This window comes from Mirounga leonina, unplaced genomic scaffold (genome assembly GCF_011800145.1).
Source record: "Mirounga leonina isolate KUSES-001 unplaced genomic scaffold, KU_Mleo_1.0 Mir_366, whole genome shotgun sequence".
Classification (NCBI taxonomy): Eukaryota; Metazoa; Chordata; class Mammalia; order Carnivora; family Phocidae; genus Mirounga; species Mirounga leonina.
The window spans coordinates 18,094,514-18,117,636 of NW_023270709.1; the positions used below are offsets into that span (position 1 = coordinate 18,094,514).

Below are 23,123 nucleotides of genomic sequence, written 5' to 3' on the forward strand. Positions count from 1 at the left end.
GGCTAGATGTCCTCCAGCTCTTGGGGGCGCCCACCAGTGGTTCAACCTGCTTGGCTAGATGCCCTCCAGCTCTGGGGGTGCACACCCCTTCCTGCCGATTGTGATGCCAGCTAGCCCCTGGCAGCCTGTGTCCTTCCCAAGGCTGGTCCGACTCCTTTCTGGGTGGGTCCCACCTTCCAGGGACAGGCACTTGCCTCTGAGACCTTGGTGTTCCTCCCAGACCCACCCTGAGCTCAGGGCTCTGTCATCACGCCAGCTTCCCCCCCCCGCCCCCCCCCCCCCCGGGCCCTTTACTTCTTTACGTCTGTCTCTGTGGGGTCTGGCGGCAACTCCGGGCCACCCTCGCTGGCCACCTTCTCCTTGGACGTCACACAGGCCAAATTGGGAATAGCAGGTAGCAGCTGTTGGTAAGGATGCCCTGTGGGCTCTGCATTCTAGAAGCCCCACGCTGGGCTGCTGGTGCTTCACCATAACCTCCGTGGCTGAACCATGCTGGGCCGCCCAAGGTGAACCGTCCTGCTGGGCATTCAGCCAGCCCTGGCTGTGCGCTCTCTATGGGTAGAGTGGGGATCAGGAATGCATGTTCGATTTTTAAGCTAACTGGGCCCATTACAAGAAGGTGGATAGGGGACCCATGGAGGGGCTAGAAGGATAAAGGAACTCAGTGTCCTTTCCCCAGCTCTTAAAATAATTCAGCTTTTGTACTAAATAAACCTCACCTCAGGCCAGGCAAGGAGGGAAAGGGGGACTTTTGAATGACAGTGAATTTGGGCGGCCCTGGCCAGGCATGTTGTGTAAGGGGATGGCAGGGGATGAGGTCTCTGAGCATCTCCTGCTGCCTCCCGCTTGCCTGGGCTTACAGGGCAGGCTGAGGGGGGTGGGGGGCAGGGCGGACCCGGAGAGAAAACCCCAAGAGGTTGGGGGATGGGAGATGCAGTATGGAGGGAAGCAAACTAAGTCCAAACACGGTGAGTGGGGAATGCTGGGCCCAGGCTCTTTGCTGTTTGTGGCTGGGGGGTGCTTCCGGAGATCCCGTCCTGATGACCGAATCGCCCCAGGGGAGGGGGACAGCCTGGCCCAGCACGCCGCCGCTGATACCCTCTCCTTGCTTTTTCCTCTTTGAAGGACGGAGGCTGCACATGTCCAGGAGATGTCGCCAAAGCCTTTGGTAAGGGGACAGATGGGGGAGGCGGGAGCTCCCCTGCCGTTGTGTGCTGGCCTCTGGTGGGAACCTGAATGAAGAGGCGGGACGTGTTGGGAAATTCTGGGCCAGTCCTGAGTTTCCTGTTCCCTGGATCTCAGCCCCAATTGGCTGGAATCCTGATGTTGGTTTGGTTCAGCGGAGCGGGCGGGTGGAGTGCCCAGGGGATGGAAGGGGGGGGGGGGTGTCGGGTCAGCCTGCAAGCCGGGAGAGGATGAAGTCATGGCTTAGACGGGGGCCTGTGGAAGAGGCCAGGACCAGGTCGGTAGCACAGCGACTTCAGGGAGGGTCTCTGGGGCCTAACTTGGGGCAACCTTTTGGGAAGGACTGGAGTCTCCCCAGCGGTTTCTCCCCGTGGGGCCGAGGCACCCGTGTCCTGGCAGGGGACAGCAGTGTCCAGCTGAGATGCAGTTGGCGCTTCTGGGGCTCCCTGGCCTTTTCTTGGGAAAGTGCTAGGCAGTCAGCGGCTCCGCGTGCTGCGCCCAGTGCCACCTGACCTTGGCGAACTGCGTCCGACGTCGGGGCTGGCTGCACGGCTGGGGACGCCAGCCTGCCAAGTGGGAGCTGCGTGTGCCCACGGGTGACAGAAAAACAACCTGCACGGCCCCACTCCCCTTTCTGAGGCCAGGGCCAAGTTCACGGTTCACTTTTTTCCTTTTTTTTTTTTTTTTCCTGTGGAGGGGAGCTTTCTGTCGGAGACATTCTTAAGGGGTGCCAGGGGTCCTTCCCCTTACCTGCATTGGGCAACTCCTGTGTTTCTTGACCACTGCTTCAGAGACCTTCCCATAGACTGTCTTAGGTTTAGGCACTGGTTCTCTCTTTCTTTTAATGAAACACTGATGGTGACCAGGAGACCGAGACCATGTTCTTAGCAACGGGGTTTTGTAGCAGCCCTTGGGGAATGTCATGAAAATGGGCGGCCTTCTTACGTAATCCCCTTCTGATCGTGCATCTCGGTTATGGAAGGGAACACACGGGTCATCTCTGTCATCCAGGGTGCCTCCTTTGTAGTTGAGACTGAGGCCCCGAGAGGTGGGTGACAAGGTCAGGGTCCCACAGCCGGCAGCCAAGCAGGGGGAGCCAGGACCTCCTGCGCCACTTGTGTGCCCCCCCCCCCTTTATCTGGATCATTAGCCAAAGACACTTTGGTTACTGATTTTTGAGCTGAATCTACTGAATGGTGTTGGGTGCTCCCGCTTGGGCTCCCTGCACGGAGTAGGAACTGGTGCACTTTTAAAAGTGACCGACTGGTTAAGAAGGTGCCTCGTAGGTAACAGTCCCTGGTCTTTGGAATCACCTCTGGCATCTTTCCCTTCACTCGTCTTCCGGGGAGCATGGCCTTGCCCGTGCTGAGGGTCAGCGGAGGGAGGGGGAGGAACTGCGTCAGGGAGAATGGTGGGGAGGGAGGGACATGAGAACATTCAGAAACAAAAACGATTGGAAGCCTCTTCGCAGCGTTGTTGGAGTGGATCTGTGCTATGCATTCCTGCTGTTGACATCTGCTACTGGGGTTGTGGTCATTGGGAGGCCTGGCTGGACACCGGTTTTCCTCTGCCCCCTCAAAGTCATGACAGGGCAGGTGGGGTGGGGGGCAAGGATCCAGCCTTCGTGTTAGGGACCCTGGATTGCTGGGTCTGCCAGGCTTGCAGCCGAGTAGAAAGGTCCTGTTGTGCGTGGCTTGCCTGAGGACCAGGCCAGGGGGCCAGCCCTGCAGAGCTGGCTTCCCTGTAATGCTGAACAGGAGGGGCCGCGACGCCTGACGCAAACCCCAGAGTTGTCCTGTAAATACCTAAATGACCCACTGGAAGAGGTCAAGGCCACTTGTCAAGGGTACCTGTGCTCACTCTTCCTCCTTGTCCTTCATCCTAATTCTGTATCCTGATGTCCTTGTGTTCTAAATGCAAACCCTCAATGGGACATAGGAGGAGACGTTCATAGTCAGAGGGGAGACTATACCATCACAATGAACAGGATGGGGAATGGTGATATTGCTAGTTTTTCCACGTACACCTTTTCCATTCTTGACAAGTAGTTATCATACATCTACCGTATGCCAAGTCCTATGATAAACATTGGAGAGGCAACTCCATACTATAGATAGATAGATGATAGATAGATAGATAGATAGAAAGAAAGAAAGAACATAACACTGTGGCATGCTGAGAGAAAGAACAATCCTCTTTCCCCCCCAAATAAGTCTCAATGGTAATAGGATCCTCCGCATACATTTGCTACTGAAAATTGAAATAGCCCATCCAAAAAATTTTTATTACAATTCCAATTTTTGGGAAAACCAGAAAATCCAGCCTAGGTACCCTGCCCTAATTATGCTCTAGCTGTACCACCCCAATGTTCTCTGTGTATTCCTTCTGCACAGGTTACGTGGCTTCCAATTTTTGATGTTGGGTTTTAGCTTAATGACTTCAGGCTTCTCAAACACGCAGGCAACACTCTGAACCTATTAGTGCTTCCTTAGGTCACATCAAAAGTGGAAGTCTACTGAGGTCATTCAAATGCAGACTACAGAAGATATCTATCTATCTATCATTTATCTATCTCTCTATATATAATTTAGGTTTGTCTTCTTAGTACCCAGTCTCCAGTGTAGGAGTGTCAGTCTGTTCTGAGGTCTTTCGTGATCTACACAAGCAGAGTGTGAGGGTGCTGCTAGCCTAAGGTAGACCAGATGCCTGATGAGGGCACCGGAGGAGAGACTGGGCAACATGCTGTAGGAAATGCTGCCCAGTTCTTAATGCTGCTTTGATGATGAGACTTAGACAAACTGTGTTTGGAAGGTGGTCATGGTCAGTCATCGGTTACCATTCAGGACTGTCCAGTGCTTTAGCCTTTAGCTGCATTTCTTTCTCAGTGTCCAGAGCCTGTCTTCCCACACGGCAGGCCTTCTGCACTTTTTCCAGAAAGGGAGAGGTTGAGCTTTTTTCTTGATTATTGCTGGGAGCAAGGAGGGGTGAGTTGGGGTAGCTCGTCGATCCTTCTACAGCCGGTTTTCTCTGAGCTCTTTTCCCTGCGCCTGCTTTTTGTTCCCACTGTTGGAGTTTAGGAGCTGGAGCGGATTTTGTCATGCTGGGAGGGATGTTTTCAGGCCACACGGAGTGTGCCGGAGAGGTGATTGAGAAGAACGGGCAGAAGCTCAAGCTCTTCTACGGGATGAGCTCCGAAACAGCAATGAAGAAGCATGCAGGAGGGGTTGCTGAATACAGGTAAGTCTCAAACGTCAGCTCTATTGACACTAAGGTGCCGTGGGAAGGAGCTAGAAAACATATGCTGCTCCTTTTTAAATAGCCCCAGTTTTTATCCAACTAGCATTTGCTGTGTTTGGGGCCCTCAAAAGGCAGTGCTGAGCAGAAGTGTTCTGGGACGGGACAGAAACGTGATGAGGGGGTATGTGTGAGCAGGTAGGACTCCTGCTTAACCAGACACTCCAGACTTTCCAGGGGGTTAGGCAAGAATATTTTGCCTTGTCCTGATAGCTCTGAGCTAGCTCCGTAACCGCCCATCTCTAGCCTGGAACGAATTCGGGCTGCAAGAATTGAGTTGAAGAATGGGTTTCCCATTGCATATGAAAACAGGTGTGGTGCACACCACCGCATGGAGGTTGGGCCTTTCTGGAAGATTCCATGTTTCCCCTATGGTAGGACTCTCACCTGCCTCCAGGCTCTGACGGTTGACATAGGCAGCATTTTTAGCCATTTAATTGTGTTACTCACTGCAGAAGAGATGCTTGCTTCTGGTTTTTTGTGTTTTTTTCCCAAATCCACCATCCCCAAAGATAACCTGGCTTTTTCTGTTTCACTTCATCTTAATTGTCCGCATGTGTGTTTGAAGAACCTTAGGACAGCACGTATCTACTCCCTGGCCCTGTTCCCTAGAAGCTGCCATTGCTTCTCATCAGCATTAGCCTGATGACAAGTCACACGAAGTGGATAGGACAGAAGGTCTTGCTTCCTCAGAAGGAAGTCCGCTGGGAGGGAGGGATTGCCTTTCTCCGGGAACCTCGGGCACTGGGATGGGAGCTCAAGCCCTCCCTGGTGGACACCCTCCATTTCCTACCATTCATCCCACATCCCCTAGCTTATCTCGAGAATCTGGGATGCAGACGTGTTGTATGAGCTTCAAATCCTGCTGGAGGTAAAATCTCAGAACCCCACTGAGATTCATAGGCGCCTGGGCAGGCGGGAGGCATGGGGTACTCCACCAGAGTTCTGTGCTTCAGTCGGGGGGGGACTGGCGGACTGATATTCATTCTCATTCTTCAATCTCACCTCCTTTTCGGGGGGGGACCTCAGTAAAGAGGATGCGACAGTGCGGGGAAGGCAGGGTGGAAAAGAGGAATAGGAGACTAGGTCTGTACCTTCATCCTGGAAAGGAGGACTCTCCTTCCCATGCAGCCTCAGAAGGCTTTTGCTCCCATGTGGTGCCCGATGGAGGAGGTTGCACAGTTTATGAGGGTGGGCAGGGGGAGGATCACTGCCTCGGTGCCACCCTGGACCTCCAGTCCGGAAGCTTCATGCTTTACCAGCAGCCGCTGTCCCTATCCCAGGGCCTGTGCCAGGGAAAGGCGAGGGGGCGAGGGAGGCAGACACACAGAGGCAGAGACACAGAGAGACAGAGACATAGAGAGACAAAGACATGGAGAGAAGAACAGAGGCAGCCTGCAGGGCTCTACGTTACGCGGAGCCCTCGTGGTTCGGGGACCACTAGATGCTTTGCCTGGAGGACACTCTGCCCTCTAGCTGTTGCACCTGTTCCGGGTTCTAAGGAAACCAGACAGAGGAGGGCAGACCAACCTCTGCCACACGGGGAAGCTGAGTCCCCGAAAGAAAAATCCTCTCCTGTAATTTCAGCAGAGTTTAGACAAACAGAAAATAGAAGATTCTGGAAGTGGATTCAAATCTTGGACAGGAAGGGCAAGGGCTGAAGGAATTCGAACGTCAATCTGGAGGCAGCCTGAGCCCTGCAGGCTGCCTCTGTTTTTCTCTCCGTGTCTCTGTCTCTCTGTGTCTCTGCCTCTCTGTGTGTCTGCCTCCCTCGCCCCCTCGCCTTTCCCTGGCAGTTTGCAGCCCCATCCCCACAGTTTGCTCCCAAGAATCGTCCTCCTTTGACGTTGGTATTTAATTAAGGCAAAGCTATTTCTGCTTTGCTGGGTCCTTCCCAGCCATTAACCATTTATGCCTCACGCTGTCCCTGGGAGACAGATCAAAGTACCTTCGTTTACCAGACGACACGACGTGCGCCTCAGCGATAGATGACTTGCAAAAGGGGACCGTCCCCCGTCAGCAAAGAAGCAACGATGAGCATCCAGATGACTTCCAGCAAGCCCCAGGCGGGCCATGGAAATCTCTTTCAGAAGGGAAATGGCAGTTGTTGCGAGCCCAAGTGCAGAGGTGGTGGTCTCGGTCACTGCACGTGGTGACATGAACCGGCTTGGGTGTGGCCCAGCAGGGCGTCGGAGCTCAGTGCTCTGAACCGACCACGAGCCCAGCCCTGGGTCTCGTCAGCGGTGTAGGGAGGTAGATTTTGTTGCACTTAAGGCCAGTCTTGCCTGTGTGGATTCCAGTGCTCGAGAGTTCATACCATCTTGAAATTCTAGGCAAGGAGTTTCTGATTGAGAGATGCTGTTTTTTTTCTCGTTGAAGAGACCAGCTAAAGAAAGTTCCAGAATTTGGTTAATTGTGAGACTTTCTAGATTGCCTGGGCCTCAGATGAGGGCTACAGTTTTGCATAGATTGGACATTTCCTTCTTGTAATGCCCCCTCCAAAGGCAAGTCTGGACTGCATATCTGTGCTACCTAGTGGGGCTTGAGTTGTGCATTTTACGGGTCTTCCTTGACTTAAGCCCGGGGCTGCATTCCGATAAACCCATCTTACGGTGAAAATATGATAAATTAAAATGCATTTGAGACACCTAACCCCCTGAACATCCTAGCTCAGCCTGGCCTACCTTAAATGTGCTCAGAACACTTAGGGTAGCCTACCGTGGGGGCAGAATCACCCAAACAGGGCCTGTTTGATAATAAAGGGTTGAGTGTCTTCTGTAATTTATCGAATATTCTACTGAAAAACAGACTGGTTGTATGGGTGCAGAGTGGTCGTTCCCCTGTCCCAATCCTGGGGCTGATGTCTCTGTAGGCACCGGCGACCCGCATCACCAGTTGGGGATGTTGGCACATGGCTAGCCTGGGAAAGGATCCAAATTCAAAATCCAAAGTATGCTTTCTACTGAGTGCATATCGCTTTCCCACCACGGTGACCTCAAACCATCGTAAGCGGGAGGCTGTCCGTTCTGATACCTTCCTCCTCCTCTTGATCGGCCTCTTTGAGGACACTCGGGGTCTGCTTGGAGAGCTGGTGTTTGGGAGGGCGAAGCCCCGGGCTTCTGTTGTCGATCGGGGAGTGAGACAAGAAGAGGCGGTGGCCGGAGTCGTTCAAGAGGTCATCTGCCAGGGCTGGTCTTCCCCTCGGGCATTTGGGACCCTGGGTCAGTCGGATGCTGGTGTCGGGATGAAGCTGGAGGAGAAAGGGGGAGTTGGTTTCTCTTAGGGCCCCGACGTGAGGGGGATACCCCAGAGTGAGGTGTGGGTCCACTTCTTCCAAGGCTGCCGACGAGGAATTTCCTCCTCCCGGTGCCCCAGGCAGCCAGGAGCGAGGCTGTGCACTTCGGGTGGGAGGAATGTGTTCATCTGAGCTGCTGCTGTGAGCAGCTCGCATTCGTAGCAACGGGGGGGGTCAGACGATGGCGTTTAGCTACCTGAGTGCCTTGGGGGGGCTGTTGGCTGTTGAAAGGGCTAAAGCTGGGAATAATTCTGGCTGGGTTCTTTTTTTTTTTTTTTTAAGAATTCTTTATTTATTCATTTGAGACAGAGAGATACAGAGAGAGTGGGGAGAGGCAGAGGAAGAGGGAGAAGCTGAGCAGGGAGCCCGACGTGGGGCTCGATCCCAGGACCCGGAGATCATGACCCGAGGCAAAGGCAGACGCTCAGATGTCTGAGTCACCCAGGCGCCCCCCCCGCCGCACTGGGTTCTTAAAGGGGGGGAAAAAAAAGCAGATTAAAAGACAAGCTTCCTTTTTCTTGCAGAGCCTCTGAGGGCAAGACTGTGGAAGTGCCTTACAAGGGGGATGTCGAAAACACAATTCTGGATATTCTTGGGGGACTGAGGTCTACCTGCACTTACGTGGGGGCCGCCAAACTGAAAGAGCTCAGCAGGAGGGCGACGTTCATCCGGGTGACGCAACAGCACAACATGGTGTTCAGCTAACCTTGAGGATGAGGTGACGTCCGGCTCGTGGAAGCTTCCACGCACACCTGCTTTCCCACCGCCCTCGTGTTACATCAGAGTTTCTGGCCACTTCTGAATGGTGGACTACTCCCCGGAGGCTTTGGGGTTCCCCCCTGGTGCCTTCGGGGGTGGGGGGGCTGGAAGCAGGGCACTGACCGGGTCAGTGGTCAGAGCCCAGCTGCCTGGAACGCATAACCTCATTGTTAAAACTAACTCCCCTTTTTTTTCATTTTTCTTTTTTTTTTTTTTTAAAGAAAAATGGTTTCACTTTAATATAATGCGATTCTCTTAAGACTTGGTGGAGTGCTGGAGTTTGCATTTGCAGAAATAAGATGTCAGGGGAGCTTGGGGGTTTTCTACCTTCTTCCCACGCTTGGTTGTTAGCGGTCGAGGCATGGCGGGAGGAGCGAGCAGGGGAGGATGGAGGCAGGGGATGGGGGTCAGAGTCACTGGGCTCCCCTCCTCCGCTTCTGGTCGCCAGCAAAGGACGAAAGCGCCTGACTAGACCCATGGACTTGAAGAAGTGGTCTCCTGTGGATACGAGGCGTGGCGACATGTTTTCACCACCTGCATTACACATGTCTTTTGGGAACGGGTGTCTGGCACTATGGGGTCAGTGTTGCTTTGGGGACGCTGTCCCTCTCCTGGTTTTTCATTGAGTTTTGTTTTCCTTCCTCTCTTCCCTCCTCAGTCCCAACCTGTCAGGCTGGCCTCTCTCTTAAAGAGAATAGACATTATTTTGAAGTTCACGGGATGTTTTATTAGAAGGTTAACCACCCAAAACTTGGCAGGTGGAAACCTTACTGAAACACAGCCCAGACCTTGCCCAGCGGCTTTCTGCAAGTCCTTGGTTTAAAATACGAGTTAGAACTATGCCCTTGTCAAGGCCGTTCATACTTTCGAGGAAGGACCACATGGTATTCACCGACTGGTAACAGTGGTATTTCCTTGGAGAATGGACCCATGGCCTTGGAGGAATCCTACAGCTGGCCGCCACCACACTGGTTTAAACAGTGAATATGGATTAACGATGACTAGCCACTGCTTCTGGAGCATTCCTTGAGTAATAGGACTGGAGTAGATATGCAGACCAGGATGTTTATTTTCTTTTGAACAAGGCTTAACGAACCAGACACACAAGTCCATTTTCCTTGAAAAAGCAAGCGACTACCCTGGAGTAGAGAAGGGTCGCACGGTGCTACCGTTTAGGGACAAATTAACGGCTTGAGGTCGCTTGGGAACTGCCACTAGAAGGAGGATCCATCCAGACCATAGTGCTCCAGGAAATTATAGGTCCGTTTGTAGTTTCATAAGAATCCATTTAAAGGCCCAGCAACTTGAACTCCGTTGTCCTACTGTCCCCCCTCAATCCACTGAGAATAGTTCTTATACTCGTGGAAACATGAACGGGCTGGAGGGTGTTTAACATACAGAGCGAGACGTGGGGTTTGCCCGGAGGCACCCCACCTCTCCTGTTCGCTTGTCTGAGGTTTGAGGCCCACACTGGGCCTCTTCCTGGGGAAGAGTTTTTCTACTCAGGCCCTTCGGTGTGTTCGTTTTAAGAGATTCTCTGTTGCAAAATAAGGGAGAGAAGGAAAGGAAAGGTCTTAAACCCTTCCGAATGCATCAGCAATAGTAAGTGAATTCCGAGGGCATAGCCCTGCCTGGGGGGCACAGCCAGCTCCCATGCCACACCCAGAGTGGTCCTGGAGGGGGACCCCCCCCAGGAGCCCCCTAGAAGCTGTGCTCTTTGCAGAGACCTGTGCCTGCTTTATCCCTCTCGTGTAGAGCTTTTGCACGCTTCGTTTCCATGAGCTGGAGGCCCATCCTTTGCTCACCTAGTTTTTAAGGAAGTGAATCACTTAGAAGCAGAGATTTTGCAGACCGCACCCCAAAGCCTCCATTATGCTTTGCGTCCCATAGCCACGGGTCCTGGGGAGCCCGGACCTGGGGCACCCGCAGCCCTGGTATCAGGCAGGATGCCTGAGTATCTGCGGCAGCCTGCTAGCCTTCCTGCTTAGGAGTCCAGGGCGGGGAGGGGGAGGGGGAGGGGAGGTCGGTCTGTGAATGAGCTGCCCTTCACCTTGGGCTGCTGCCATGCAGAATCTTAAGGCTGGAAGAATTCTATAGGCACACGTCTGGGTGGGGCCGAGGGGGTATTATGTCCTGGGGCAACGGCTAGCAGTGGGCACGGTGCTTGCAATGCAATGCTTGCAATGCAGAGCCCTTGAGACAAACGGGCTCCTCCGCGTGCATGCGGGGGGTGGGGGGCTCGCTTGTCGAGTTTCTGGAACTTTCCATGGTCAGACCAGGAATCACTGTACAGCAACACTGTTCCAGAATGTATCAATGATGCTACAGGAGTCCCATGAAGCTGCCAAATGCTGTTTAGAAACGAATCTCTCTTGTCAACAGCATTGTTCAGATAGAAATAAAACGTGAACTAAGTCAAAACATGGGCTGTTGAAATGTGCCTTTTATCTCAGACCTCGTCTCGGGCAAAACCAAGGCATAACCAAGCTGTCTTGCCTCCCCCCCCCCCCCCCCCCCCCCCAAAAAAAAGCAGTAGGAAAAGCAGTAGGAAAAGTATGTCCCTCATCACACCAACCCGGTGCTCACAGCGGGGCTAAGTGCGGGATTGCCATCTTTTCCTCAGTCTCCTCTTTTCTTCAAGGACCTGACACAGAAGGACACATTTGCAATTGGCACTGTTATTTTATTAGTACGAGTATACTGAAACAATAAACTTGTACTGGTATACAGACAATTTATTTAAAACAATTTTGTTCAAATTTTGAATCAAACATTGTTTTATTATAATAATGAAATAATTTCTACCTAGAAAACCTGCAAGCACCATCAAAGAAAGGGACCATAAAATTCAATAAACAGACTCGAGTGTATCCTACAAATAGACACACCACGATTAGAAAATAGAATATGAATTCTTCCATTTTTTTTAATATTTGTTTTAAAAAAGCTAGTGCAAGTACAATATTTTACACTGGAATTACAGAGAGTATGCACGCATATGGAAAAAAGTTCTCCTGTCACAATAAAAGCTCTTAACTATGTATGCACTTAAAATTTTCTTTTCAATAAGGTGCAAAACATTCCTTCCTTCCCTAGTTCTCTGTACTGGCCATGTCAGTCTGATAGTGCCCTCTGGTGTCTCTTTTCCCTTGGCCGGTGGGAGGCATACAATTGGAAGTTTGGTGGGTAATGATCTGATCGTAACACAGACGAGGGTACGAATCTCAGAGATGGCCCTGGGGCCAGAAGTTAGGACTGTCTTAACAAAAGGCCCCCACAGATACTGGGCAGGGCTCTCCTGAAACCTCCATTCATTTGACCCTAAATGGATTTACAGGTGAAGGAAGACCCAGGAGGAAGAAACCACCCGAAAAGGCCCAAAGGGCAGTATTCACAGAACCGAATGTAGAGTGTCAAGTTCAAGGTTCACTGACTAGATAATTTACCCCACTCCTGGACCAGAGGATACCTTAAGATTCAGTGGTTTGGGTAAGAACCCGAGGAAACCTACACCCCCGACTTCTTGGTAACTGCTCTGTAAAGACCCAGCTCTCAGCAGTGTCCGTCATCTCAGACTTGATATTCCGGAGGACAGGATGCTATCCCGGGCAGGGATTACTGTAAACAGCGCTTCCAACGCAGGCCTTCAGACTGGCCATGGAAAAGGAGACAGGCTCATTGGCCATCCAGACAGCAAACGAACACACAAACTAAAGGGGAAGAAAACTTGGGTGAAGTCTCCAATTATCTGCAGTGGAAGACTTGAGTCCTTTCAGATAGGAAAAGTTACGGAAATTCTTAAAGACTGTTACCGTATAGCTACTACCTATTGGCCAAATGCACTTAATTTTAATACAGCTGAACCATTTGGATGCAAGTCATGAAGGACATGAAAAGCTGAAGCCACTGTCCCCTCCCGCCATGGTACAGGTGAATGTCAGCTACCAGAAGCCTTGCATTTTAAAGGTAAGGGAGGGGCTGAGATTCTGAATTTAAGAATCGTTCGTGGATGTGTTCAACACCCCTGTGGCTGCCCAGTTTCCGCCGGCTGCCTTGATTTGGGGACAAAATAGGACTCTTCTGAGAAGTTGCTCCACATTGATTTTGGCCTCAAGATTAAAGGAAACCCCCCCAAAACTAAACTAAAACGAGGCATTGAAATTGAAATTCATGTTTGATCCCCCCATTTGAATGAGGTGTGTGTGGGGGGGAAAGAAGGCTGAGCCTTTTTTTTTTTTTTGTCCTCATAATGAGTTCTGTTTTCCTGGTAGTTAGGATCCCTTGTTACAAACACTTCTTGTTCAGGATTATATTCTTTGGGTTTACTGGAACAGGAAGTGCTGAGGATGTCAAACGTGATCTCTGGAGAAAAAAGGAGTTGCAAGGGCTTGAGAGTTTAAACGAAGAAAGGAGCTCAGAGAAGTACTTCCAGCACAGGAATGAACAGTATTCTCAAATTCCAGAATACAGAGTTGCCCTCCCTCGGAAGAGGGCTCTATGTAACAAAAACATAAACGAAGCGTAGGTATCGTTTAAGAGCCTTTTACGTAGTAATTCTTCCAGGCCATAACCACAAAAATCTGATTATTTGAGACATGACGATTTTCTATATACAAAATAAAAAACCCGAAACATGTAACTTTCAACCTTTATGCTTTTTTTTTTTTTTTACAAACAAGGTATGAAACTCATTGTTTCAACAGATCCACGTCTTTCGAACACTGAATGAATCATTTCGACATTCATTTTTCTTTTGTGCAATTTTTGAGAACATTACCTGTACTCCTCAAAGCGAATGCTTCAAAGTGTTTTCTTCTTCAGCTTCTCAAATTAGGTGTACATTAAAAAAAGAGAGAGAGAGAGAGAGAGAGAGAGAGAGAGAAAGTTCCCACAAGGTATAGTGCTACAAGAAAAGATCCTATCCTGTAAGGTAACATATTTGAAGCGAGGTCATCTATGTAAAAGAAATCTCAGCTCCGGAGTGGAGGTGTGCAAATTCTTTGGAGTTTCCCTATCAACAGAAACACAACACTGTCCGTGGAAAAAAGAGGAAACCAACCCAACACGATAGCATACGCACGTATGTGCTTTATAAAAAAGTATATTTTCTGTATATTTATTACTTGATGTGTTCCTAAATTCTCTATTTCAGAAATTCTGGGTTAAAAACACAAAGGTGGAAGCAAAGACTTCCAGTCCACTTTAAAAAATAAAAAGCATAACTTCCTTTCCTTTTAGATTCCCACCGAAGGTGCTGGATTGGGCCGCTGCGACTGCCGCGCCCCATCTTTCACCTGGAATCACCGTGGGTGACTAGGAAACAGAAGTGCAAAGCCTTCTGGGAGAGAACAGACCAGTTTGTTGAGCTGCTTGCGGTTCAGGAGACAGTAGCCATGACAACCAGCAGAGCTCACAAAGCCGGGCCTCCCGTCCCAAGAGCTCTCCTGCTTCTCCCCCATCTGAAATAGCGTGGCCTTAGTGTCTTCAAAAGCATTTTGAGATTTTTTTTTTTCTCTACGAAAGTAACAGGTTTCCTTAGTAGTCACAGATGTTAGAGGGTATTCTCAATTGTTTCCTTAAAAAACAAACAAAAATCCCAAAGCGACAACAACAAAAATAAATTTTGGCAACACATTTCAGTAAAGATCAAACTGTGCAAAGAGTGAATTTTATGATTACTAGGAGCTACTGTTCACCTTGAACATGCAGCATTATATTGCAATGTATGCAGTGTCTAAGGAGTAATCCACACGATGCAGGAAATCCAAACATTCCTCGGAGTTGTACAACCCTACTCCAGAGCAGGCCAAGTGCTGCTTCTGGACACACCAGTGTACCACACACGCCAGCCCCGTCCCTGAGTAAGAGGTGAGAAAGGTTTCGCAGAGTTCCTTGTAGGGGAGAAAGAGGGATGCTGCCACTTCCTGGTGGGGGAAAAAGCCCAACACACTCACCTAACAGAAAACACAGAGAGTCACCATTCAGAGTTGGCCATGGGATCAACAGCCACGAAAAAAAAAAAAAAAGAAAAAAAAATCAAATCCTCCCATACCAAATGGGTTGAGCGGGGGAGAACCAAAAAATTGACCGACATAGAAAATTATCCTGAAAGTCCGAACGAAAATGCAATTTGGATCTCCACTTTACAGGGTTTGAGGTAAGTGGCATCCATCTCTGTATCCCCCGCCCCCCTCCCCAGTGTGGCCCCAACAAACTTGAAATGGTTCTGAAGTGAAGCATTCTAAACAACAGTCATTTTATGTATTTAGAAATCCCTATAAAGAGAGGTTCTTGTTTGTTGTTTTTTGTTTTTTTTTTGTTTTCGCCCTGACTGATTTTCTTGGTGATTGTGTTCCATTGTAAACGCAAAAGACCTGCTGTTAGTAGTTTAGAAATGGAAAACGGGAAGGAAAGAAGAACTAAAGATGGCTAGATATTGCAAAGTGGACATCGTACAGAGGCGCATGGCTGATCCTCGTAAGCTGCACGGCACCGAAGAATTTCTACGCCTGTCATTGTTGGGTTTGCCACGCAGGAGCAGTGACAAAGGCTTGCCAATGTCTGCCAGCAAGACGAGGTTCCCTGTCCTTTGGATGTTCTTCCTATTTGAAGAGAAAGCTGCCACAGAAGAGCGGTGACCATTGTTCGCAGGTGGCCCCTCCGCGCCACTGGCCGCACGCTCAGAGCGTGCATGCACACACACACACACACACACACGCCACACTCAGAGGCACGGCTCAAAGTCTCAAGGACACAGACCGGAGGAGGAGGGACCTGTCCACTCTGGAAAACACCCTGGAGATTGAATGGGTTGATCCTGGTTCTATTTGCTCCAGGGTGCACCTTAGAAATGAACCTGCCTCCTCCCTCTCCACACTCGACATTCACCATTCCTCGTGGTGACAGGGGGACTGCAGCTCGTCCCCTAGCTCTCCTTCACTGGCTCTTTCTGCAACATGGTGACAGACACACGGGGCTCCTGAAAGCCTCCCGCCCCAGCATCCGAGGTGGGGAGCTCGCTGCGGGAGGCTCTCCCCTTCCTGCTTCCTCCCCGCCAGCCCTTCTCTGGCCAGAACAGGGAAGAGGGGCCCAACGGGGGAATGAGCTTTCACCTGGAGCATACTGGTCAGGCCTATGGAACGGAAAGTATTGCACACGCTAAAAAATCAAGAGAATGAAGTGGGACGACGTTGAGAAAGGACCAATGATTTTACAATTCCTATACCTGAAATAGAAGCACAAAAATTATGGGGATGTTCCTATTGCTCCAAACCATGTGTATTTTCCCATTTTAGTGTTGGTGTTGAGGATCCAGTGAGTTCGATACTGGAAGTTAAGCTGAAAGGTGGTGTGTGTGTGTTTCTGCGTCCACGTGAGTTTCTGTAAATAGTGGTACTGATGAGGACAGAGTCTCTATATTCCTCTTACCGTCAAAGGTTACAAAAAAAAAAAATAGAAAGAAAAGAAAAAGGAAAACAAGACCTAATAATTGCAAGTGCCCTGAGCAGAATATATGGAAGATTAAGCAAGTTCTCTGAGCAGAAACATTAAAAAAAAAAAAAAAAATACAGCACTAAACAAGCAGTATGACCGCAAGAATGGGCTCACCCAGCTCTCTGCTAGCATGCTGAGAGGGTAATGAAATCCACAGAAAGTCAAGGACCAGTTCTAGCTCTTCGAAACCTATTCAAATGTTTTTGGTACACCCCAGAAAACGGTTTATAAATATCATTAGTTCTGCTGAGAGCTAAATATAATGGGGTACTCGATAGCCACAATGTGGGTTGACATTAGAATTTTTTTTTCAAATTTGTGAAACGCAAGAAGTACTGCTTTCAGTCGTCAAAGAAAAATCCAATTATGTGTTCAGATAAACTGTAGCCGTTCCAAGTAAGAATATTTAAAAATTTCTCCTTACTTATAAAACTTTATTTTTTTTAAAAGCACTTTAAGACACACACTCAAAACCCACAAACAATGTTTCAGGTCTCTGGGGATGAAAGGTTTAAACTGTGAAATATACCCTTTCTGGGTTTGTACCAAACATTAAAATCTCTATTTGATTTCAGATGGAAAAAAAAAAAAAAGTCATTCTGAAAATAACATTAATATCAACGATAATAAAGTAATTGTTTTTTTTAAAAAAAAAAACTTGCTCACATATATAAATGTCTTTATGGAAAACTTTCTCAATGAGTCTGAAGAAAATTCTCAGAGTTGTCCTGCTAAGACCTGTTTTTTTTTTTGTTTTTTTTTGTTTTTTTGTTTTTTGTGACAGATGTGGTAGAAAGACCAAAATGAATTTTGAAAGGAACATAACCTTATAAAATGGCCTAGAGTTTAGGCAGGTTAGAAAGTAATTTTGCTACATTTATTTATGCTCGTTCAGTCCCCCAAACCTTTCCCACAATGTTATTGGATAAAAACTGCAGGAATATCACACAAATTATAAACTCAAGATGTGCAAATCGCAAGGTTCTTTAAAAGTTCATCTTAAAAAGAAAAACACTGGACAAAAATGAGTATTCTTTTTTCCATCCCTTTTCTCTCAGTTTCTCTGCCAGCTCTGCATATGCCTTTAATTCTTTCTCAAACATCAAAGTGAAAAGTGCCTTCTGTCAGGCTGTACTCGGTGGTCATTCATTGTCACCTACTAGTTCATAATTCACATTCATCCCTTTAAACCACATTGAAACTTCCAATATCTTGCTCGTGAGAAACTCTGCAGAGCTGAAATGTAGTTACAGTGTTGAAAAAAAGAAAGCAACTTAGTTTTTTTTTTGTTTTGTTTTGTTTTTCTTCCCAAAGAGTTTAAAGGGAGATACAGTACTTGTTGAATGATAGACCAAGATGCTTGGTAATAAAGTGTGAACAGCATTTTAAGTGCTTAGAGATAGTAATATATATGCTCATCTTCAAAATCTAATTCCTCACGTCACACTGGAATCTGAAAAAAGTGGCACCCGAGTTGTCCATAGTCATGAACTATAAACAGTACTAGAGTTAAAAGACAAGATTTGCAAACCCAATGCGAAGAAGAGCTCCCGCAGCGGTCTGAAGGGCAGTTTGCGTCTACCTCTTGGGAGCGAAGCCAATGTGATAACCTGATTGGTTTTCCTAACACTGCACGGAATCCAGAGTGGGTGTCCACCCTCTGCCACCCCGGCCGCCGCCCCCCTCACCGTGCGGGGCGCCATGAGCAGAAGCCGCCCAGCCCCCCGGGACACCCTCGAGACATCACTGCCCTAGTAAAGCAGAAACGAAATCCCACGTGTGGCAGTTGCTCTAAAAAAATATCAGTGCAGTCAGGCCCCATAGGGGGAAATATATATCTATAGGATTAAAAGTTGCTTTTATTGTAAAATATGTTGGAGGGGAAAAAAAAAGGGGGATCTTTTACACGGTTAGCTTTCCATGTGCTGTCTGAGGCCTCTCTGGCGGGCCCTGCAGCTGGGTTCCTGATGTTTGCTTTGCACGGCAGAACCTCCCGAGGACCTTCCCCCTGGGCCTCCAGGCCCGCGCTGAGGGTCGGAGAGAGTGGGACAGAGGGAGGCGGAGGGAAGGGGAGCCTCCCTGGCCGCGCACCTGTGGCCCCCCCCTCACGTGCACGCGCGCACCGACCCCCCCCACCCCACCCCCGCCGCAGCTCCCTGCCCCGCAGAACTTCCTCGGGGTGGGGTGGGGTGGGGTTGGGGGGGGGGTGGTAAGCGGCGGAATCAGCGCCCGGTGGAGGCTTCTGTGCGGCTGGAAAAGGCAGGTGTTCGGAAGCCACATTTCGTTTCTACCGGGACGCCGGGAGCCCGCCCCCCTACCCCCCACTGTCATTGCCAGACACTCCTGGAAAAGCAAGTGCACCGGTCTCCTGCGCAACACCGGCTGTAACTCTAATGACAAGGTTAGAACAGAAACCTAAAGAGGGTAACATGTAAATACTGTGTTATTTAGCCTACAGTACAGTAATCTGGATACAAATGGTAAGGGAGAGCCGAATTTCCTTTTCCCCACACTGCCTCTACTTGCCTACATTAGACCGGCCTTCAATGCAAATCTTAACCTCCTGAGGAATAAGAGAAGGCTTAGGAAGAGTCAAAGGTGGCTCGTCTTCTGACTTCTCCAGTTTGCGGGTCTCCGGGGCCGACCACCTCCTCTTCCTCGTCGCTGTGGGCTTGCTGGGTTCTGTTTTGGTGAGCAAGGGCGCTGCAGGCAATCCTATTTTTTCCGGAAACTTGAGTTCGCCATTCTCAGACAGCATCTGGGCACTTCCCTGGTTGATGCCGTTCTCCTGCTCCGCGTACCTGTGTCTGCTGCCTGCCAGGATGTCGGTCTTTGAATGCTTCAGCAGGACGCTGGCGGGATCCACGGGTGGGCCCTTTTTAACAGAGCCGTTCTTCAGGTTCTTGAGGGTCAGCGAGATGCAGACATCCCCAACTGAGAGTTTGGAACACGGCAGATCAAAGAGCTGGCTGGTTCTCTCTGGACAGCAGGATGACCAGCCCTGTCCAAACACAAAAAAAGGGTACTCTACCAAAACCTCCACGCTGACCTGTGGAAACAGGGAGAGACAGACAGGCAAAGGGATGATGAAGACATCTGATTCTTGTTTTATGCCATACACACCCACACGTGCATGAGCCAGACTGGGGGGGGGGGCGGCACGGGGGAAGACTTCCTTCCCCAAGCCTCATCCACCAACACACAAATGAGGCTCTTGATTTTGGGCTGTACGTGTACCTACCATATATCGGTGCTGGGAAGAAGCCAGTAAAAGTGCCTTTAGTATTCAAAATACCATTTTACTAAGTATCAGCTCTCTAGCTGGCCTCCTTTAAAACAAATGGATCGGCCCCCAAGGATGTCAGGACAGATACTTAGTGTTCAGCACTGAGCCAGGCTCTGCAGGGGACTCGAGCACAAGATACCTTCTTATACTTTATCAGCTCACTGGAAAAATGCTATTCTCATGTATGATAGGGCTAATTAGGAATCAGAGTGAGACTGTGTGCAGGCAGCACTTCCTGTTTATCACTGTATCCCTGGCCCCTGAAAGGGCCCCTGGCACATGGTTGAAGCTTAATAAATATTTATCTGATACATGAGTGTGTACTCAGGAATTGAGGGGAGCAGAACCAGTGAAGGCTGTAGTAAAGAGGGAGGGCTTCCCTGGGACCCTGAAGGCTGGGCAACATTTGGAAGGTTTGAGGAGTGGACAATGTTGGGGAGAGGGTAAAATTTAGGACACAGAGAGCTCAAGTACTTGGCCCATCCAGGGTCAAGCACCAGGTACTCAAATCAGCCTGTGCATTTGTTTGAAGACAACTATCAAAAGTGGGGGAAGCTCAATAGACTCTCAAGAGCTTGCTGTTTTCTCTACCACCATGTGCCAATGTGCGCACTGTGCTAAGGAAATAAACTGAAAAAGCCAGTCCTGGTCCCAAAGTAGTTCACAATCAAGTGGGCAAAAGAGGCACATGAACACAATTGCTGATCAATGTGGCGAGTGGGGTTATAATACTGAATACCAACATTAAGTTGCTGGAGGGCAGAGGAAAGGCATAGACCAGTTTGAAGAGGAGGTGATTAAGGAAGTCTTCCTGGATGAGGATACACTGTGCTGAGTTTTAAAACATAACAGGGAGTGGAGTACAGGCGTGGTTGCAAGGAGAAGACACGCCCAGAAATAGGGATAGGTGAGCAAAGCAAGGAGACAGTGTCCAGTGAAAGTCCTACTGTTGCCATTAAATTAGGTTGAAATGCACTTGAGGTTCTAACAGTTGAATTTTCATAGAAATTTTTTTTTCTTCAACTTTATGCTATATAAACAAGAAAAAAAAAACAATGAAGTAGTTTTAAAGAGTCAATTTTCCATGGCTATTCTAGGGATAATAGACTAGGTAATCTGGAACAATCTTCTCACTGAGGACAACTAAATGCTCTGAACAAAAACCAACCAAACAAAAATTAAGGGCGAAATGTAAATAATGATTTCTTATGGCATTAGACAGAAAATAAGATAATGAAAAAACACCAGGTAAGGCTCAGAAAAGGGTGATGGCCGAGAGATTTAAACCTATTTTCCCCTGAGGGCATCTGCACATTTCAAACTTGAGCAGTTTCAAAACCAAGTAGACCTCTGGTCATCTCAAGGGGGTGGAGGATGGGGGAGTAGGGAATGAAATTCAGGGTACCCTTCAGGTGTACCAAGGGAGGGTGCTTTCTGGTGAGCTCTACTCTTTTGGGCTGTGACCCCAAAGTGCTGAGTGCTGTACTCTAGAAGTAAGGTGAACCAGAAGTAGACAGGCCCTCTCAAGGTCTGAAACTCAGATTTTAATCATCTTAACCCCTAAAACTGGGTTAAGGTCTTGAATTATTTCCACAGTTTTTCACATAAAAGACACTCAATTAAAAAAGAGGGGCAAGGTCCATGAACAGACCAGAGGACATGAATAAAAAACCAGTAGAAACAACAGATAATAGAAACAGACCCACAGGGGCTTCTGAAGTAGAGTCATCAGATACAGACATTAAAATGACCTATGTTTACAATATTTAAGGAGATTAAAGACAAGTTTGAGGGTTTTGGTAGAGAACTAGAATCTGTTTTCAAAAGATCCATGGAAGTTCTAGAATAAAGAAACATACATTCACTAAAATCAGGAGACTGCAATGGATTTTCCAACAGAATAAATGTGGTTGATGAGAGAACTGGCGAACTGGATTCCTTAATTAGTGCTTTGGAAGGAACTATACAGAATGAGACACAGAGACAAAAAGATAGCTAACACAGAGGAGAGGAGAGGTGAGAGACATAGAAGACACATTGAGAAGGTCTAACAGACACATAAATTGAATCATACCAGGAGAAGAGGGAGATCATAGGGCAGGAGGAATATTTTTGAGGAAATGATAGCTCAGAATTTTCCAAAATTGATATGAGACAACAACCTGCAGATTCAAGAAGGCCTAACCCCCAAGCAGGAAAAAGAAAAAGAATTTCTCACCTCAGCAGGACTCAGCTAAACTGCTACAAACCAAAGATAGGAAAAGAAAATCCCCAAAGTCTCCAGAATAAAATATGCATTACCTCCAAATAGGCAACAATTAAATTCATAGTTGACTTCTCACTAAAAAGAATGGAACTATTTTGGGTATCATGTTCCTTCTCACCTGTATCAAAATTCCCATTGAACAATGAGTTCTGGGTTGCAAGAGGATTTGTTTTTTCCCACTTGTCTAAGTCTTTGTCTGTGAGCTAAACAAAACCAAAAGCAAGTGCAAAGATTACAGGTGGGGAGTCTGTGAAGTCTGTCCATATTCATGTGGAGATCAGAGAAGCCCAACCATAAGAACCATGGGCTGACTGACAGTGACAACTGTGGATGGAACAAAAGTTCTTTGTAGACAGGCGATTTTGAAGATTGTGACTCCCACTTTGGAGGAGCTAAGGTGATCCACAATGGAAGGAATCCCATGTGAAATCTCTTAAATTTATTGACTTAATTAAATTTAAAATTTATTGACTTAAAAAATGGAACTGTTTTATCTAGAAGACAATGGAGTATCTTTAAAACACTCAAGAAAAAGACTTGCCAACCAGGAATTCTATATTGAGCAAAAGGAGCCTTCAGGAAGTAAGGCAAAATACATTTTTCAGACAAACGGTAATTAAGAGAATTCACCACCAGTAGATCCGCACTAAAGAAAATACTACCGAGTCTTCTCTATGTAGAGAAAGAAATCGATCTAGATGGAAGTTTGTAGATGCAGGAAGGAACAAAGAACAATGAAAATGATAGATGTGGGTAAATCACAATAATATTGACTATATATAATAATATTAAAAAGGCTTTGTTGAATTTTTATGCAGACACACATACACAAACACAGAAGTAATTAAAATATCCCCCCCCCCCCCGGCAAATCTAAAAAGTGGTAAATTTCCATGTGATACGGACTGTGGCTTTCTATTTTACCTACTTTATCTTTTTTGATAACTATGATTGATTTAGTTGTACACACGCTTCTTGAATGATGTACTTTATTTGTTCCGTAAAAGTCGTAAGTATTTTTAGAGGGAACAACTGGAGTGAATGTTCAAGTTTATTGCTCTAGAGTGTGTGTGAGCGTGAGCCCATATAAATGTGCATATTATCGGGGGGGGGGAATTGTTCTGGGCTATTTTAATAACGTAAAGAGAGCTAAAAATTTTTGAGTGTCTACTACCTGTCAAACATTTAGGTACAAACTTCACAAAAAGTATTTTGTTTATGCTCACAGCAGACTAGTGAAAAAAAAGTACTAGTGTTCCAATTTTACAAATAAGGAACTACAGTCTCAGAGAGATTTAATCACTTGCCTAACATCATAACTATGAGCTGATGGAATAGTGATTTAATCCCAGTCTTTGGCCCCCAAAACCCATTTTCTTTCCCTATGCTCCTATCTCTGCCCCTGTGAACAAAGATATTATAATGCCACTAAAAGAGATGAATTTAACATTTCCACTACCCCCAACAGTGATAAATGTTAGTTGAAATAAGTAAGATCCCATGACACAAGCTCATTGCTTTATTTCATTGTTCAGAAAATTGTG

The 23,123-nt window shown here is 47.8% G+C and overlaps 2 protein-coding genes and 1 non-coding gene across 12 annotated transcripts in view; 1 reads left to right on the top strand and 2 right to left on the bottom strand.

Moving 5' to 3' along the window:
* GMPR (guanosine monophosphate reductase) overlaps window positions 1-8,794 on the top strand; it is a 43,668-nt gene extending 34,874 nt beyond the window's left edge. The window contains exons 7-9 of the mRNA XM_034985730.1: window positions 1,126-1,168; window positions 4,263-4,422; window positions 8,299-8,794. Coding sequence (XP_034841621.1) covers window positions 1,126-1,168; window positions 4,263-4,422; window positions 8,299-8,479 — 384 coding nt within the window. The 3' untranslated portion in view covers window positions 8,480-8,794. The remainder of the gene's footprint in view (window positions 1-1,125; window positions 1,169-4,262; window positions 4,423-8,298) is intronic.
* Window positions 8,795-18,168: 9,374 nt separating this feature from the next.
* The window catches only part of ATXN1 (ataxin 1), a 400,118-nt gene continuing 395,163 nt past the window's right edge, over window positions 18,169-23,123 (bottom strand). For 9 of the 10 annotated variants that reach the window (XM_034985728.1, XM_034985720.1, XM_034985721.1 and 6 more), the window contains one exon: window positions 18,169-19,076. In XM_034985728.1, the coding sequence (XP_034841619.1) occupies window positions 18,546-19,076 (531 nt within the window). In that variant the 3' untranslated portion in view covers window positions 18,169-18,545. The remainder of the gene's footprint in view (window positions 19,077-23,123) is intronic. The other variant, XR_004675816.1, reaches the window with a different exon arrangement.
* Window positions 21,683-21,807, bottom strand: LOC117997568. Its single transcript, XR_004675866.1, has one exon. It is a non-coding gene; the product is annotated as a small nucleolar RNA SNORA40 (small nucleolar RNA).